This window comes from Hippocampus comes, unplaced genomic scaffold (assembly GCF_001891065.2).
Source record: "Hippocampus comes isolate QL1 unplaced genomic scaffold, H_comes_QL1_v1.1 scaffold186, whole genome shotgun sequence".
In the NCBI taxonomy this organism is placed as follows: Eukaryota; Metazoa; Chordata; class Actinopteri; order Syngnathiformes; family Syngnathidae; genus Hippocampus; species Hippocampus comes.
This window is the reverse complement of record NW_017806236.1, coordinates 1,449,049-1,467,768: the sequence shown is the minus strand read 5'-3', so window position 1 is coordinate 1,467,768 and position 18,720 is coordinate 1,449,049. Positions and strand designations below refer to the sequence as shown.

Sequence of the window (18,720 nt, the reverse complement as noted above, 5' to 3'; positions counted from 1 at the left end):
ATCAAGAATCCTGCCTCTGGGGTTTAATCATCTCATCAATGTAGTGCAGCACTTCAACTAACTGGTGTGTAAAATGCAGATGCATAAAAACAATGGCAGTTTGCTGTTGTCCTTCATCGAAAATGGTTTGAACACTGTGTGAATTCCGTTTGGGAAAGCCAAAAGGCTGGAATGGAAACAAAGAGCTCTAAATGGAATAAATGTCAAAAGGGGGAAAAACATGAAGCAGTCGGAATTCTCCAGCAGCTGACTCAGGCCGCACTGACGTCGCACTTGATACAGCATCTCCAATGCTCAGTCGAACAGACCAAAATGAATCAATTTATACACTAACCCACATTACAAGTGCATGTTATGATTGTAAAATGCCCCAAATACCACACTGAGTCCCCGGCACAGTGAAACAGTTCCACTGCGGTGTCAGGCGATTTTATGAGGTGGTATATTTAAAAAAAAAAAAAACCTAAGTCATTCTACACCCCTTCTTTCTTAACCACGTCTGGCTCCCACAAACAATGTTTTTTTCTCCAGCTTGGCTGATTGCGCACTCGCCATAGCTGAGTAATAACGGCAGCCTAAAAATTCTGCGGTGAGCCACCCAGCGGCTCGTGGTGAATCTCCAAGCTCTAAGTAGCAAATGTGACATTATTCACATTACCCTGACTAACAGCCCAATTGCTCCACTGAGCTAATTTGACAATGAGTGGGTGTTGAGGAGCTCTGATGCAGTAAAACGTCAGCCCCCCCAAAGCCTCACACTTTTATTGCAAATGCAGTGTGAAGGGCCTTGTTATTCAGAATGAAAGAAAGCCAATAAAATGTTCCCTTTCACTCCCTCCATGCTGTGGCGTCTGGATGTGACATACACACCCCACCCCCAACCACCCGCCAATAATCCACATAAAAGGCACACCGAACAAGAGCATTGCAACATGGTGCTGGTTTAATGAGTTTCAGTAAGAGTGACACAGTGAACTGGGGAATTACAGGCTCGTCTGACCACACCAACCACTAAACAACTGTCTAACACAAACCTCCACACACCCTTTCTCGTCTGTCGAAACATCCATACTGCCTTGTTTGCTACACACTACACTCACTGGCCACATTTTTCGGTACACAAGTGAATGAAATCCAATCTAAGTGTCAGAAATATATATGACACTCACAATTTACAATTGATGTTTTTAGTTTACAATTGTTTCGAACTATACTGAAATGTGTTTCCGATATTTTTGTTCCAATTTTCAGCTACGTTAGGTATCAGCCACAAATGAAGGAAAGGAATTTGACTGCCATATTTTCCGGACGATAGGCCGCTACTTTTTCCCCCCCCACACTTTGAACCCTGCCGCTTTTAATGTAATGCAGTTTATTGATGCATTTTGACTGGCGAGCTTCAAGCTGTCAATAGATTTACTTTAGTCTTGTCACATCTGAGCAATGCAATTACCAAACAAACACGTCACAATGAAATTGTCCCAAGTCGGCCCTCGCACTGAATATTCATTCACCATTTGCGGTTGGAGTGTGCACTTGGGTCGCGGGCGTGCTGGAGCCTATCGCCAGCTGTGATTGGGCGAGAGGAAGGGTGCACTCTGGACTGGTCATCATCATATAAGATGAATGGAAAACAACCATTCACACTCACATTAACACCTACGGACAATTTCAAGTAGTCACTGAACCTCACATGCATGTTTTTTGGAATGTACGAAACCAGCCTCTCGACTATGAGTCATGCGTGCGAACCACTAGGGCAACGTATTTTCTACTTGAGGTGTCATTGAATGTTAAAGGTGTGTCTAACATTGTTATAAAAGGATGTAATACATTTACAAATAACAGTCAGACCATAAAATAGGACAAGGATAAATGATGCTGGTGCAAAGATGTTTCAGTCGCCGTGTCCAAAGCTTCATGCTGCTTCCTGCACCGATACATCTGTCAGCCACATGCTCGCCTGCCATTCGCCTCTCAAACAGATGTTCACAGCTGGAGTGTGTGTGCATGTGCATTTCTTGATTGAATTCTGTGTGCACGTCTCTGTATGTGTGTAGCTGTGTTCATCACATGCCTCAGTTAAGAGGGATTAGAGCCACACCCCTTCCGAGACGCTAGACACTAACATCAGCATTATAAAACTCCCTTGTTGACTTGGACGACCCTCTCGGGCCCCTCACATCTTTGTCACAATGACAATGCAAATCATGATAGTGCTGGTACACATCTTGAGCTTCAAAGTGTCTCCGGCTCTCTTAAACATCAGCAACTTTCTTCAAGCAAACTGATGAAGCATTGTCTATGAGGAAACTTGTTTGTTTGTTTTTTCCGTCCAGATGTGACACATACTCAAATTGCACACAGCTGAAAGCCCTCCGCCCCCCAGCCCATGTAATGAAATCGAGTAAAAAAAATAATTGTAACAGGATTTTGGAAATGCAGCTTTATAGGCTATTGCCAGCCATTCTGTGAAGGAAAATGTGTTTTTTTTTTTTTGAGTGAAGTAAAGGTGTTACAGTGCAGCTCCAAAAAAATTGGCATTGCACTTGCCAGAGTTAAAATAAGCCTCTGGGTGAGAGGAGCCCACCGAGCAGCTATTCTGGGCCAGTCGGCTTCTTCTCCAAGGACTTCTTTATTGTTGGTCAAATGGCCTCAAGAAATCTCCAGTGCGGGCAAGGGCTGCATCTATTCACACTTGACAGACTTTGAACATTCTCTTTGTCTAGAAATAGGTCAAGGTGGGCTTCAACTCAGCTACATCTTGGCTACGTACATACATTTAAAGTACATTTATCCCCAAGACTAAATGTAGAAAACATTGTCGTATATGAAGTGAACACGTGATCGAAAATCCCACACACTTTTCCAAGCTGATTTAGCGATCAGGGCAGACTACACTCTGCGCTTTTCAGTCTTCCATCATTGTTGGTGGGGAATTGACAAAAATACAGTTGGACCGGGCCAGGTGTATGAAAGTCAGAGTATCCGTTCAGTCAGAAAAAAAATAATTGATCAATCAATCAAGGGAACGTTCTGATTTATTTTAATTCTGCATATCTCACCAAAGCCTTATTCTTTGTCGCTGATTTTTGGCTGGACTGTTTGGGGAAGGTTTTTTTGTCTGTCCGAGCATGAATGGGCAAGGTCGATAAGAAGGCCTGTTAGAATGAGCTTAGTGTGGAAGAACTTCAGGTTCGTGACCTCAACACCATCAAATGAGAATGCTGACTGCTCTCAGCCATCATGACAAATATTTTGTCTGCATGTTGTAGTAGACTGGTCTGGTAATCAAAATGAGTTATCGTCCAAATATGGAACGTATTATTGGAACAATATGTTATAACAATGAACCATATGTGTTACCGCAGCAGTCTTTAATTTTTTTGGACCATGAACTGTTTTCAATTACTGTACAGAAAGAAAGAAAACCAAATAACCCTCACCAACGTAGTGCTACTATCTCTTAAAAGGTCCAATTTCAGGCTAATCTATTTTCTTTTTTTTTCATTATTTGACCTGTTCCCCTTTTTCAGACACATTTCTTTTTTGCTTGTGTGGTAGTTATTTTTTTCCATGCATCACATCCTCAAGACGCAGGACACATGGAGATTCAAACCTGCAACCTTCGAACCGTGAAACAGATATGCTAACCACGAGTACACTGTGCTTCACTTCTCAAGTCTAGTCTTCTTATTCTGCTTTCTTCCTCCCAGAGATGACACAAAACTCCTTTGGTTTTCCCACTCTTATATCATAGCCTGTCACAACATGAGGCGAGGAAGTGGTCTTCTCCTCATTCTGGGAACGGATGTGGATCAGTGAGCTGGGTCGTGCGCCCTGTGAAACTTCATCATTTCAGTCATCGGTGAGAGTCTGCTAAGTTGAGCATGCAATGAAGCGCTTACGTTGGCCCTCAGATCACAAGTGAGGATGTCACACTGCGGGTTTAATCTCAGACTTACCGAAGCCAAAAGCTGCCGGCGCCGGGATGGGAGCAGACTGGACGGGTGTGGAGGTGTAGAGGCCCGTCACCAACAGACCGTCGAATGACACACTGGTAGAGATCGTCACTGGGGAGAAAAGAGCATTGCGTTATTTTGGTTTATTCTAAATTCCAATTTTTCATTGATATTTTTTGTTGTTGTTGTCCTATCCTTTGATTATCAATGCTCCAAGTTTTCAAGGACTGCTATTTGGGAGCGACATGAAGTGATTTGGTACTTAACAAGTGAAGTGTGACACAGTTCTAATTATAGGTCATCATTGGAACTTTAAGAACCCAAAATGTCCTTCAATAAAAAAATGGAGGTACTCTATTGTCCTTTCTCAAGGGCCTCCTCTTTGATGATTTAATGAGTTGGTTACGCAATAGCAAACTTTACATAGCCAACACAGCTCATCCCAACTTCACATACCTCCGCAAAAACAAATTCAGATTAGGGTTAGGCTCCAAAAAAACTAATTACTGTTTAGTGGAAACATGGTTTAATATAGACAAAAAAAAATCCTCCTATTAATAACTCAGGTTTCTTGAAACAAGACAAACAAAAACGCTTTGGTCACTACCTAGGAGCAACAACATCGATAAGCTAATTGGCGGTGACCCTGATCGTCAAGTTAGGCTTGCAGTCATTTCGGGTCACCACAAACGGCGTCGGGGCAGAAATTTGCCAGAGGTCTGTTATTCGGCGGTGGAGATCTACAGCTTCGTGTAAGCCGCAGCAAGTTAACTATTGATCCACCCTGTAAACAAAGACCCTGAGTGATGGGACCACAGAGCCGGCAGCTCCGCCGCTGGACGGCTTCCAGCCAGACGGAGCCGAACACGGGGGAGAAGTCTGGCCTCAAGAAGAACCCACTCCTAAAAAATACATTTTACAAAAAAAACAAACAGTGACGGACCCTGGAATCCCCCTCTGCATTTCGGGGAATAAGAAAATGCAGCGACGCCCGCGGTGTCGACATGTTTTCAGTTTTTGAATGGCAACATGTCCGTTTGCTCTCAGGGCGCTTCTTCTGAGGCTTGCTGAGTTTGGATGTGTGCTCCCAGGCAGAGCAGACTGTGTGGCCCAGTCTCCCACCCTGCCCGCCTGTCTGTGCGTCTGGCCGACTCCATTAAGACTTACACACACAAGGCGCCTAATGTTTGTATATGCGCGTGCGGGTCTGAATGTGTGTCCTGTGTTTTTGTGAACATTTAATGTGCTCTGGCCTTTTTTTTAAGAGTAGACTTCAGCTCATCGCTCCTTTATATGAAAGCCTCAATAATTTAGCTCACAGCTCATTCTTTTCTTCTTCTGTCCTCATATATTATTGATGCTAGAGCTCATATGTCCTGTATTTGGCAGGAAGAAAAAACAACTACATTCTACTTCAAGGCTATTATTTTTCAAAATGACATACTTGTTTTTCTAAAATACCAGAAAATATGAAGTAGATGATGACTATTGACTCAGGGGTGATGCTGCAACATGTTTAGACATACGAAACCACTTATTTTGAGCTTCGCTTACCTATGCTGATATTCCACACAATTCACAGTCACACATGAGAGTATATTAATATACAAAGTAGTTTCAGACAAATTCCAGGTCCGGTGTCACCAAAACTATATTTCAAATCCAAACTACAAGTTGTCCTCTTTAATGCGGGGCAGAAAATCAACAGGTATTTGCTTCGTTCAGTGCGCGACAAGAAGCGAGCTATGGCAGAAGTTGGAGCTGCTTCATCAACGCGCCTGCTCACTGCACCCTGAGCATCTTACAGTTTTTGGTCAAGAAAGCAATGCATTTGAGCAACCTCCCACCTGACCTGGCTCAGTGTGATTTCTTGTCCTCTTTCACAATCTCAAGAGGATCAATTTTTAACACCTGAAGGACATCAAGATGGCCGCTATGCAGAGCGGCAATGATCTCTGATGAATCCTTCCAGGAGTATATGATGGCGCGGCAGAGAAGACTAGTATTATTTGTAGCTGGTATTTGTAATATACCTTTTGTGTCATCAATTAAGAACTTTTCAGTCACAACTTCAGATTTTGCTCCATTACTTGATGAGGTCTTTCTCAAATCTCTCTCTCAGTCTGGTCTGAATGAAGTCCGACTGGTTATCGAAATGAGTAGCACAAAGACAAGCGCGGTCTATTTTGCTTGGCAACAGCATCATCTTATTAGTCAACATCCATTCAATGTGGGAAAACAGCCTTCTCATTCATGGAAGCAATTTCATTGTGCTGTGAATACATGTTTGTTTGTTTGATTTTTTTTTTTTGCACTATTTTTGCTTCCCACAACACATTATCTATTCAACAGATGCAATCCACGGTGCACTGAGACATATTGGCATTACACACATTGATCCAAGGCCATGTTATATTGTATTTAATGGAGTGGTAGAATAGATGTAATGCACGGTGTCAGCCCTGGTTTCACCAGGCTCTATATACACAATACGCTTATCTCTACATTTTCATTGACCTGCAAGGTTACACACACTCCATTAGTCTTTACATGCACAGAGTGTTACTTGCACACATGCAAAGGATTTTTCCACCTCTCTTTTCACCCGCCCTTCATCAGCCATTTCTCATTTGAGAAATCATGGCAACAATAATAAAAAAAAAAAAAATACCTTCTGCACTTTCCTATCCCACGTAGCAGAGTACCTGCTCTGTTTAATGTGGAGGCATAAGGGCAGCTGTGAGCAGAAGGTTACTATTGAGGAAAAAAAATGAGAGTGGGGGGGAAAAAGCTTTGAAAAAATGGTGATGCCTGCGCAGGGTAGCGCTACCTGATCAATACAAATGAAAGAACTAAATTATTTACACACCCTCATCAACACCCCTCTCACATTTGCAGCCGATCAAATGAGCCAATCTGATCACACACACAGACACACACACAAATCTTCACGCACACGCTCGCGGCCTTTGATGCTTGCTTTTATCATTCTCATCCATACTTTTATTTTTGACTACTGCTCACTTGGCCGAAGGGAACGAGGAGCCATAATGGAGGAGTGGGAGCCAACAATCTCATTCAACACAGAGGCAAGTTGTGTGTGTGCATACGTGCGTGTGCGCATGTTGGAGCAGCAGGGGATTTCACCAAATAGTAGCTGGGCTCAGTCGAAGCAACCAAAAATGTGGAGTGAATATCTGCCCATTCATCATTTAAACATGGCACAAACAGCCGATGCCTACTATGAATGTTGAGTAAATTCTGAATAGTATCAAGAGTAACCAAGTGTCATTGTCTACTGAGGACCTAACCTGGGAACTGTTTTAAATATGTAGGTATCATTTAATGTATCAGTAAAATTATAAATCATAAATTATCTGCAGGAGATGGATAAATCTTGGTCAGCCTGGTCAAGCATTAGTTTATATTTGAATGCAGCACAGAGCAGAGCCAACGGCCCAAAGCCAGCATGTAATATTGAAGATGAGATAAAGTATGCCTCATTACAGTGCCACACAACCACACCACTGCTCAAGTATCGATGGGCCTTGAAAATTTTTTCAACACCACCAGGAGTAATATTACGGCATAAAATACCAGCCAGCACATTAACACTCCGGAAGAGAACAAATATCCACAAATTCAGTACCCTTTACGCTTTGTTCCACCTTAAAAAAAATTACTTTAAGTAAAAATTTCAGGTTGCACCGAGTAAATTATTAACATGAGTCCAAGCTAAAATATTGGATCTGACGGATTACTTAATTTTTTTTTTTTTTCATTTAAGTTCATCCCATGTTTAATTTTTGTGTTCAGTGCATATGTGACCTTACTTGGAAGCGAATTGCTACAGTAAAAGGTTTGTGAAAAGATGCTTTTGAGAGAGAATTGCATAAAATATTATACATTCCAGCTCATCCCTAAGAGCTGTGCTTTTGAATTCACTAACAAATGCACCTGAGCATACAAATACACACAAAAAATGTGTGTGTGTGTGTGTGTGTGTGTGTGTGTGTGTGTGTGTGTGTGTGTGTGTGTGTGTGTGTGTGTGTGTGTGTGTGTATATATATATATATATTCAAAGAAGGTTTTACTAATGTGAATGGATCATTGTATGCTGGGTAAGTTATCATTTTTAGGCTCCTGTTTAACAGTGCCCACTGGCAAGTTAAAACAACAATAACGTCTCCTGATGGCATTGAAAAGCTTGCTCGCTACTGTGGTTGGCAAAGCTTGTTGGCATCAGCTCATTCTTAGGAATAAGCATGGCGGAGGATTAGAGCGGCGCTGGAGAGTAAGAAGAACTGATTTACGTCTCCACCTTGCTTGCTTCCATTGAAGTCCTCCTGGCGGGCTTGGCGGGGCCTGAATGGTTCCTTTTTTTGAATGCTGTTGTGTACAAACACACCCACTTTCATGAGCTTCACCGCAGACGCCGCGCTAAAGGTTCTGCGAGCGCAATGTACGAGCAAGCCACACAGTAACCCAAATATTCTCAGACGGAAAAAACACAAAAAGAGAAGCCAAGAGAACACCCTTTTCGTTTCCAAATGAATGGCGCTTTTCTTGGCAATGCTTTCGATAAAGATAGCTGACCATCTGACCCATATCCCACAGGCAGACACACACGTGCCCAGAGAGCACCCGGAAATGGAGACCAGGCCCGTGGGGAATCTACAAATCCATCTGTTTGTGTGGCTATGGCAGCAGGGTCAGGGTGCCACTTCACTGTGAGCTTCCTGAAATGCTTCCAACTGTCAGTCACCTGTACACGGCACCATCAAGGACCAAAGGATCCCAACTGTTTTTTTTCAGGAACTTCCACAAAATTATTTTTTGATTAAGCATGGATGTACTGTATCTGACGCATTGTCAACGAACTGTGTGCGAAATGTGTCCCCGCACATGAATGCGTCATGCAGTGATGCAGTCAGGTCTTAGAAGCATCATGCCATTGCGTAACCTTCTGGCACCATTGTGGCCTGCTGGCACAGCCATCTGCTGTGAGACATTCGATCAAAGGCAACCTATTGGACACTGAGTTTCTACAGGTCTGCTTAATGACGACACATCCAAACACCTTATGCGAAAGGCCCCAAACAGTGTCTCCCAGGGGTGCAGTTTACAGGAGCTTTTACAAAGGCTGCCAGAAATTTCAATGTAGAGTCGTAGCATGCTAACTTTATGGCTAACGAGGTTTCCGTCTCCCTTAGTTTGGCTTCACTTCATCCCTCCGACAGCCGTGAAGACAAAGAGACCTGCGGTTCAGTCACAAGCATCCTGTTCTTCACACATAAGATGTGTCACAATCACACTTCATTGTGGTACAATGCAAATGCATGCGTCTGTCCGCATTCATATAAGTCTCTTCAGATAAGAATCTGTAAAATGACTCGGCAAAAGTGTTTAACATCATTTCTGCTCCAAAGACTTGGGAGACACTTGTAAGACCTAAACAGTTCCCATCATTTCTGCTTAAAACGGACTTATTCTGGATAATATTCTTGTTAATTGTCTGTGATCAAATAGTCGAGTCAGAGTGCCTTCCCACTCGTGAAGAGTGTCATTTTTTTTAACCATGTAAATTGTTTGTGAGGAGACTATTTCTAAAAATGTTTCTGTGAAAGGGGCATTCTGAATTTTGTCAGATTGTGACATAACTGTGCGGCTAATTTACAGAATACTGTGAGTTTCTTCACCGGTGCCAGAGCATCTGGCCACTTTTGATCAAGGGCTGGGCTACGCTGCCTGAAGCGATGCCATAACCAAAAAAACGAGCAGCGCTTAAATGAATTTTATTATCACAGATTAGCATTAGCTTCAAATCAGATGGGCACTCTTTATGGGCACTCATTTTTAAGTTTTCACGAAGTTTTAGCGCAGGGTGAGTTCTGGGAGGCTTAAAGACATCTGGAAAAACAGTGTTGTCGATTTTTTTATCCTTGGGGTATTTTGACAAAAGCGTGTGACAGACATGTTATTAAGACGCAACAATAATGTTTAAAATTGAGAAAAAGAAATTCTAAATATGGCCGCTTTAAATCCGGCTGGGATGACATGAGAATTAGGGGCAGAGGGCTTGTAAAATCAAACGGCAACAAAACATCAGAGACTTGAGACAGTAATATCCTGCATATAACACCCCCCCCCCCCAACATCTGCATATTTTTCAGCAAAAGATGCAGCATTAGCGGTTGTTGCAAATGGTTATATTGGATTAGGGTTCAGGAACGCAATGATTTGTTCCCTCTGTCGCTTGGTGACTGCCAGGACTGGAGAGCGAGCTGTCCTCATGATCAACACCATGTGTTCTGCAGACCAAGACACGGCCTCAGATTTCCAGATTGACATGCACCCTTCAGTTACACAAGCAATAATGAAGTCACTGCAAAAAGCCACAAGGACACATAAAGCAGTAAACAAACAATCAATATGTATACATACATACGGCACACACATACTGCAGAAATTTAAATGAGCAACGGCAAGAAAAAATCTGAAGGAATGCACGAACAGAGTCAAGGACCAAATTGGCTTAAAACATGAAACCACAACCCTGTACAAATTCTGTGGAAATTCACATTTCAGCACAAATGAGGAAATACCGCACGTAAAAATTACATTCAAACTGGAATAACACTTGAGCACAAACCTCTGGTCGGATAATCCTTTTTTGGAATTTGGATCAGCACCAAACTGTACACATTCATTGATAACAAATGTGCTTGGATTTGGATTAAGATTCAAGCAACTCCCATCATTCAAGCATCAGAGATATCAGACTAAATCTAGTGGGGGGTTTTCGTGTATTATATCTCACCCTTCCCCTGACTTTGGATAATTCGGTCAAGTTGTTTGAGGTATCGCTGCTGCCGCATTTCCAATTGAAAGCATTATTTCAAGATCAATGAAAAACTAAAATGTGTGAAGCAGTTGTGGAAGTACAAAAATCAGAAATGGACTTACACCAAGTGTTACTCCTTCCTGTATGACCACCATGAACCGCCCTGATCGGGAAGAAGTTGGAGGTCATCTGGTCCAAGATGTCAACCGCATAAACTCATTGCCTCACTCTCCCACTGAGGGGCGAAGGTCCCGCTTCGTGATGCGAAGCGACTTGACCTCCTTTTCTTTTTTTCCCCCCCACACAGCTGGACTGTCCTCAACCTCCCATTACCGCAGCGCTACCTCACAACTTAGCGAGCCGTGACCGCACAACCTCTGACAGAGAGGAGTTGGCATACCTAATGGGAAACTGTATGGCTTTGCTTAAGATGAGACAATTCGCTTTTTGCCAACTTGTCACAATGAATAGTTTTTTTTGTTTGTTTTTAAACCAAGCGCTTGCTCGCTTTTTTTGCTATCAAAAGAAGGTGTTCCTTTCTGATAGCTTTGCTCAAGTGAACTGTCTAAGAAAAAGTGTGAATGATGAGAGAGGCTCATCCTAACAATTAAATTTTCTTTGTATTTTATTAGATGAGATTTTTTTCAAATGCAAGAGCTATGTGATTTTTAGTCTCTCGCAAGACACAAAACATTTGTGAAGCCATTGACGGAGAATATGTCTTCCACAAATCTGTTGTGTTATCGTCATTAATGCTTAGTCCTTTTTTTTCCCTTCCCAAGAGCTCAACAATCATGATCTCATCCACGGCAGACTTTACCTGGTGCCGTCATCCATAGCGGTTCCCAGTCTGTTTTGACAACGTAACAAGAAGAAACTACAGACTAGCTGTGGTCAAACGTAGAGAAACAAGGTCAGGAATCATCAGAAAAATCCGAATATAAGTACTGAAGTGAAGTAACAAAGTATTTGGACTTCCCACCACTGGTTTGATCAGCGCCACTGCAGACACTCACTGAACATTACTTCACTGGGGAACTGAGTTTTGGAACTACAAGCCACATTCCAGGAGAGGTAAATCACTGACCGCCGATCACCATCCTTGAGGTTTCCAGTTTAGAGGACATGGCAAGAATGATTTCGAGCTGTTTATTTACTGTCACTCTTCAAGGACACAACCACCATTGTTTTGAAAGATATTCCCTTTTGCAACATCACATTACACATTCAATCATGAGGTCGGAAAAGACCACAGTCCATGCCATTAGTGAAATGTTGAACACGTTAACTAGCAATGCATGGTTGTCGTTGACCACAAATATAACCCCGAGGTACAGAATCTTCCCATTGTTTATGACTATCATTGCACTCCATTATATCATTCCAAGCCTTTCTGAGACGGATCCCTGCTGCCTTTGGTTTTACGGAATTTGCCTGTATTTGCAACCCTGCATGGGTCACAGGGGCTTACGAGAAGTTGTTTAGCAATGCCCGCACTTGAAGTCACCATTTTCATCTGAATGGATGGATGGATATATAAATCACATAGTTTGTAGTTCTGTCCAATCAATGAATCAGTTAGCTCAGCAGCTCAAAGAACAGATGTCAACTAAAGATCCGTTAACAATAACTCAGCCAGTCATCATGTGACTGGTTTATATAGTGGTTAGTCAGAATTTCAGACTTTTCAGACAGCACGCAGATGTCATTCAACATTAAACGATGACAACTTTATTCTCTCAGTCTAAAAGCTGGACAGGAGATTGGCTCTTAATGGAAGTGGAAGACATCCTGCTGGCTGGAAAGGAAGAAGTGACATTTTGCATGTCTTTTTTTTCCCCCCTCGCTCTGCTCCCTCCTTCTTGGTGTTGAGGTTACAAATCATGGCTAGCTGAGTGAACTATTGACATTAGTAAATTTGCCTGGATGACTCTGAGGTATGAAAGGATGGAGTGAAATTTAGGAGATCGAAATGAGCATGCGAAGGGAGGTGGGGTGCATAAACTGAAAGAGAGGGATTGACTTCGAATTACAAGAACTAATTGGAGTAATTAAAGACACCAAAGTGTACTTTTCTCTGATGGTGGAACCATTTAAAAGTATTTGTCTTTATATCTAATTGAATTGGACTAATTAGGAAAGTGTCGTGTTAATTACCATCGTCAAGCTATGTAAATTCAAAGGCCTTTTTCTAAATTCTAGCTGAGACCTTAGATCGTCTACCGTAGTGATTCCCAACCTTTATTGAGCCAAGGCAGATTTTTTTACGGCACGCCACCAAACAAAATTGCCACAAAAAGAGAATACATATGTCAGCTTCATACTTTTTGCCATCTCATAGATCATTTATTTGTTCTTTCTGTCACTATAAGTTGCTGGCATAGATTGATAGATTAGGATACATTATTTGTTATTCATCAATAATTTTCTCAGTGAAATTTGTTAAGTTCCCGCGGCACTCCGTTAGAGCTCTCACGGCACACGTTAGGAATCACACATCCTGGGCCATACTTTCTGAGAACCACCAATCTGAAAACAATCATGCCTGCGTCATAATTTACTGTATAATGGGTGCCTCTTCATTAGGATCATGGTTGAGCTGGAGCCTGCCCCAGCAGACTTTGGGCCAAAGTACATTCAGAACTAGTTGCCAGTTAATCGAAGGGCACAAGGAGACAAACAACCATTGACACTCACATTCAGCCTTACAGTCGAGACAATTCAAAGTATTCATTGAACCAAACATTCATGTTTTGTGAGTGTGTGAGGAAGCACCTGGCGCAATGAACGGAGAGGACAAGTATAATCCACACATGAATGCCAGAGCCATTTGAACCACAAACCTCAACTGAAGGCGGACATGTTAACCCCTTTTTTGCCATTTCCAATTCTCAGTTGACCATTTAATAAATAGCATATGACTAGCTTCATTCTTTAATCGGTGTGCGGGTATTAAATTGGTTGGCCTATAGAATGAATGATGCTACAAGGTGGTATTGTATTCAATCATTCATTCATTTTCCGAACCGCTTGATCCTCACTAGGGTCGCGGGGGGTGCTGGAGCCTATCCCAGCCGTCATCGGGCAGTAGTTTGTTAAGTTCCCGCGGCACTCCGTTAGAGCTCTCACGGCACACGTTAGGAATCACACATCCTGGGCCATACTTTCTGAGAACCACCAATCTGAAAACAATCATGCCTGCGTCATAATTTACTGTATAATGGGTGCCTCTTCATTAGGATCATGGTTGAGCTGGAGCCTGCCCCAGCAGACTTTGGGTCAAAGTACATTCAGAACTAGTTGCCAGTTAATCGAAGGGCACAAGGAGACAAACAACCATTGACACTCACATTCAGCCTTACAGTCGAGACAATTCAAAGTATTCATTGAACCAAACATTCATGTTTTGTGAGTGTGTGAGGAAGCACCTGGCGCAATGAACGGAGAGGACAAGTATAATCCACACATGAATGCCAGAGCCATTTGAACCACAAACCTCAACTGAAGGCGGACATGTTAACCCCTTTTTTGCCATTTCCAATTCTCAGTTGACCATTTAATAAATAGCATATGACTAGCTTCATTCTTTAATCGGTGTGCGGGTATTAAATTGGTTGGCCTATAGAATGAATGATGCTACAAGGTGGTATTGTATTCAATCATTCATTCATTTTCCGAACCGCTTGATCCTCACTAGGGTCGGGGGGGGGGCGGGACCCTACCCCAGCCGTCATCGGGCAGTAGGCGGGGGAGACCCTGAATCGGTTGCCAGCCAATCGCAGGGCACACAGAGACGAACAACCATCCACGCTCACATTCACACCTAGGGACAATTTAGAGCGTCCAATCAGCCTACCATGCATGTTTTTGGAATGTGGGAGGAAACCGGAGTACCCGGAGAAAACCCACGCAGGCCCGGGGAGAACATGCAAACTCCACACAGGGAGGCCGGAGCTGGATTCGAACCCGGTACCCCTGCACTGTGAAGTCGACGTGCTAACCACTGGACTACCGGGCCGCCCTGTGGTATTGTATGGAAATGTTATTTTATTCCCTTTAAGATTGGTCAGGAAAAGTACCAAGCTGTACTAAGCTAACTATGACCCAAATCTGTGGGGTCTGGAGTTATATGTCATTTATGAGGGGATGGGGGTATTTCACAAGAGAGTATTAGGAGAATTAGATATTTTCAAACCCCTGTAAACACCAACCCCCTCACCCATGCTGTCACTTTGGACAGGAGGATGTGTGTGAGCTGTGCATGCGAGGGGCTGTGTAATCTGCCTCTGCCAGCCTGCCAAGTCGAGCCTGAGTGGGCCAGGCTTTTTGAAGGGGGCCGGTGGTGGAAAAAAGGGGGGTGTGGGGCTAAGGCTAATCCGCCAGCGCCACGCGCCGAGTCACCAGCACCCTGCTAGTTGCACCACTTTGCCTACTCTGCAGTTGGTCTCCTGAGGCGCTACAAGACCCGTTGAATGCTATCAGCACAGACGACACGTTGCCCCCCCAAGCGGGGATTACTGAGCTGTCAATGAAGGCACCAGGGGGAGGTTCCAGATTCCGGAGTGGGAGAAGAAGTGGCAAAGGGAGGAATACAATCCACCAACAGGAGCTCCATTCTCTGAGAGGACGAGGCCATGGGTAAGGTTGACACAGAAATCAACAGCGGCTGGGAAACTACCACGCAAAAAAAAAAAAAAAAAAAAACACAAGCATTTGGCGTGACCAAGAGGGAGGAGATGGTTTAAAAAGGATCCATTACAATTCAAGTGCACCCAAAGGACATGAGAAAAGTGAGCACAGAGCCATTGTTAAGATGTAATCATTAGCATGAGTTTGCATAGACACACTGTGGTGTGTGTGTGTTGTGACAAAACAACAGTGGAGGAATAAGGAAAAGGAATAAGCGTGATTTTCAGAGCTGACGGAAGGTCCGTCATTATTTCACAGATAGATGCCCGTTTTGCTGACAAATAACAAATGATGGGAAACATAAAAAATAAAAATAAAAAAATAAATGGTCTACGCATCAACAGAAGTGAGCTTTCTTACAGTCTCTGGTTTCATGACAAACGGCATCTGAATGCTCTTGTTGATTATTTTTTACACGTTTTTAATGATTTCAAGTTTTGAAAGAAGCTTGAGAACAAAATCTATTAACTGTCTTGAACACTGAATTGTCCTCACTCTGCGGGGGCTGCGCGGCATTATGTCGCCTCAAGATTTTAAGTTTGGATGTCTTTTATTCAATAACGAGGAAACATTTATGTTAGTTACATTTGAATAAGCTTGTTTTGTTATTTTAAAAAAATGGGTGGCCGTAAAACTTTGGTGCAGAATGAAATTGTTCGGCATGAAATTAAATGTTTATAGATCCAGTCCTATAAAACTGCTTCGCCAAGTCATCATTTTATTTGTTGCATTACTCATGGCTCTCTAAGACTTTTTTTCAAGTGTCCTGGAAGATGATTTGAAAAGATTTAACGACAGTCTTTTTTTTTTTTTTTTTTTTAGCAACTTTCCGTAAATTTGTGATTGAACATGAGTTTGGGCTGGTGTTGTGTTGCTATTCGTGCTCATGATATGTTATAGCAATATATGGGATAATACCAACTTGAAAGATGCAGCGTTTGGTACCTTAGCTCATTCAGTACCAGCCAAATCTAGACCCCCCCCCTTTTTTTTTACCCTAAGTCTTGGAAAAATTGAAAAAAAAATAAGTGTCTGGGGTTGAACGTGCGGAGTGTGAAAAGACATAAATATGTCTTGGGGGGGGGGGAATAAGTTAAGCATGATAGCATCTTTTTTTTGTTTTTATTGCCTGAAAAATATTGATTTTGGAGATTTGAAGATGTGAAGAAGTGAATGACTTTTAATAAAAAACGGCACTGCTTTTCAGTCACCATAATGTGCTGCAAAGTGTGGAAAATAACGTTTTGGATGGGTTGTTTTCTAAAATTTTTGTGGATGTCTAAGCTGCCTAAAAAATCCTTCACGGACCACAAAGAGACACAGAGGAAGCAAGTGCATGCTTGAGCCGTGGTGGCAGCCTTGCGCCTATCAGCGCAGCCCAGTTTGGAAGTCAACAGACACACACGCTCTTCAACATCCTGAGAGTACTTACACCCACTCATCTGCCCACTTATGGAAGTTACTGAAAACACGATTTGCATTTGCTTGTTAAAAGCTTGCATGCTTTGGCTGAAAGAAAGAAAAAAAAAATGGAATCCATTGAGGAAACGGACAATAAAAAATGTAAGAGCTCAGTGCCGCTTGCCTAAATAAGACTGGAGGAGGAACACACCTCATCACTGAGATGCACTCAAAGGCTTCTTACTTTTCAAGCAAACCTGCACCACGCAAGCTGCAGTACACAGACTAAAAAGATGAAGCGATTGGAGAAGATTCTTTCCCACTTTTTCAGAATACAACCTACTGAATGCAACTTTACATAAATATCAATGAACTGCCAGTTAGGTACTCAGGCAGGGGGAAAATAAAAGCCGAGTCATTTTCCTGCTCCATTGATAGAACAAATTCTAAAAGCCTGATAATCAGGACATATCTGTTTCGCAAGCGCAACATCTGACGTGTCTCTTTGTAATGATGGATCACCCACTACGAGCTGAGAGTTGCGTGCACGGCCGAGCGTGCGTGTGTGACAATGGGGGAAATTCCAAATGCATATCCATTCTCATTTCTTGCCCATCTGCTCCTTCGACACAAACGAAACCAACATCGGAGATATCTCGGCGAAAGCAGTGCTCCTTAAATGCTTCATCATTCATCGTCCACATCAACGGAACACCCAAACACACGCACGACGCCCATACAAATAGTACTGCACTTGACACACTTCCCTCGACTCAGTGAAGTGACCCATTCAGACAAAGCGGCGGGAGTCTGAGTGACTGAGGAGCTGGGAAGTTAATGAATTCAAAGGGTTTGCTACACTTTAAAGTGCAACTATGTGCTGCATGTTGGTTTTTCCTTTGCTCACAGGAGAGCCCCATTAAACCATTAGCCCCTTGTCCCCTCTCCACTTGCCTCTCTCTCGCCTCCCTTTCTGCCTCTCCTGTTCCCCGAAATTGGATGACTGCATGCAAACTAGGCCAGGCCTTTGGTTCACAGACCAATTCCTGCAACGGTTCTTTTAAGTAAGCATGTGCTACAGAGAGGTGAGAACCTGGAAGGAAGAAAAAGGGATGGGCAACAAAAAAAAAAATTGCAAATGCAAACAACGCAGCGGTGGCAAAAAAAAAGAAAAAAAGGGCTGAAAACAGACCCATAACAGCTCTCAATGTTGCTAAGCACTGTGTTGGGTGACCATGACATCTGACAGGAAACTAAAGTCACAACAGATGACAGTAATGTCATTTTGGCATGTCGCAACTGACAACTTAAAGATGGGAGTACGCGCTTCCATGACATCGCTGTGTTGCTTTACTGATAGGGCCAAGTGCTGCTCGGATAACATCTGCTTTTCCAAAGCCTAAACAAGGCCTTGTACTGTTGACCTTTACTTCAACATGGTTGCCATGTTCATCTACAGACTTAGAATGAAGGTGGTTGCCTGGAGAGGCATTTTGAAAAAATATTGTATATCCAACTAAAGAAAATGCTTTTCATTAGTTACAGGTGAATAAATTGTTTAAAAAAAAAACAAACACATAATTCTGTAATGTAGTCTAATAACTTGGCAATGGAGTTCCGGAGGAGTCCGACTACTGCAAAAAACACTGGCCAAAAATTATCTCATTTGAAACTGAGAATCTGGACCGGAGTTTTGTAGTGCTTCTCGACATTTAGCACAAATAAGGAGAAAGCCCATGCCAGACATGTTCTCACACACCAGAAATTGTATTTTTGTTGTATTTTGAAGGCGTCGCCAGGGTAAGCACAGATTTATTCTGTGGT

General features: G+C 42.7%; 1 protein-coding gene across 4 annotated transcripts in view; it reads right to left on the bottom strand.

Annotated features, from left to right (window-relative positions):
- The window catches only part of reln (reelin), an 88,557-nt gene that overhangs the window by 65,635 nt on the left and 4,202 nt on the right, over window positions 1-18,720 (bottom strand). For all 4 annotated transcript variants that reach the window (XM_019857219.1, XM_019857221.1, XM_019857220.1 and 1 more), the window contains exon 2: window positions 3,966-4,073. In XM_019857219.1, coding sequence (XP_019712778.1) covers window positions 3,966-4,073 — 108 coding nt within the window. The remainder of the gene's footprint in view (window positions 1-3,965; window positions 4,074-18,720) is intronic.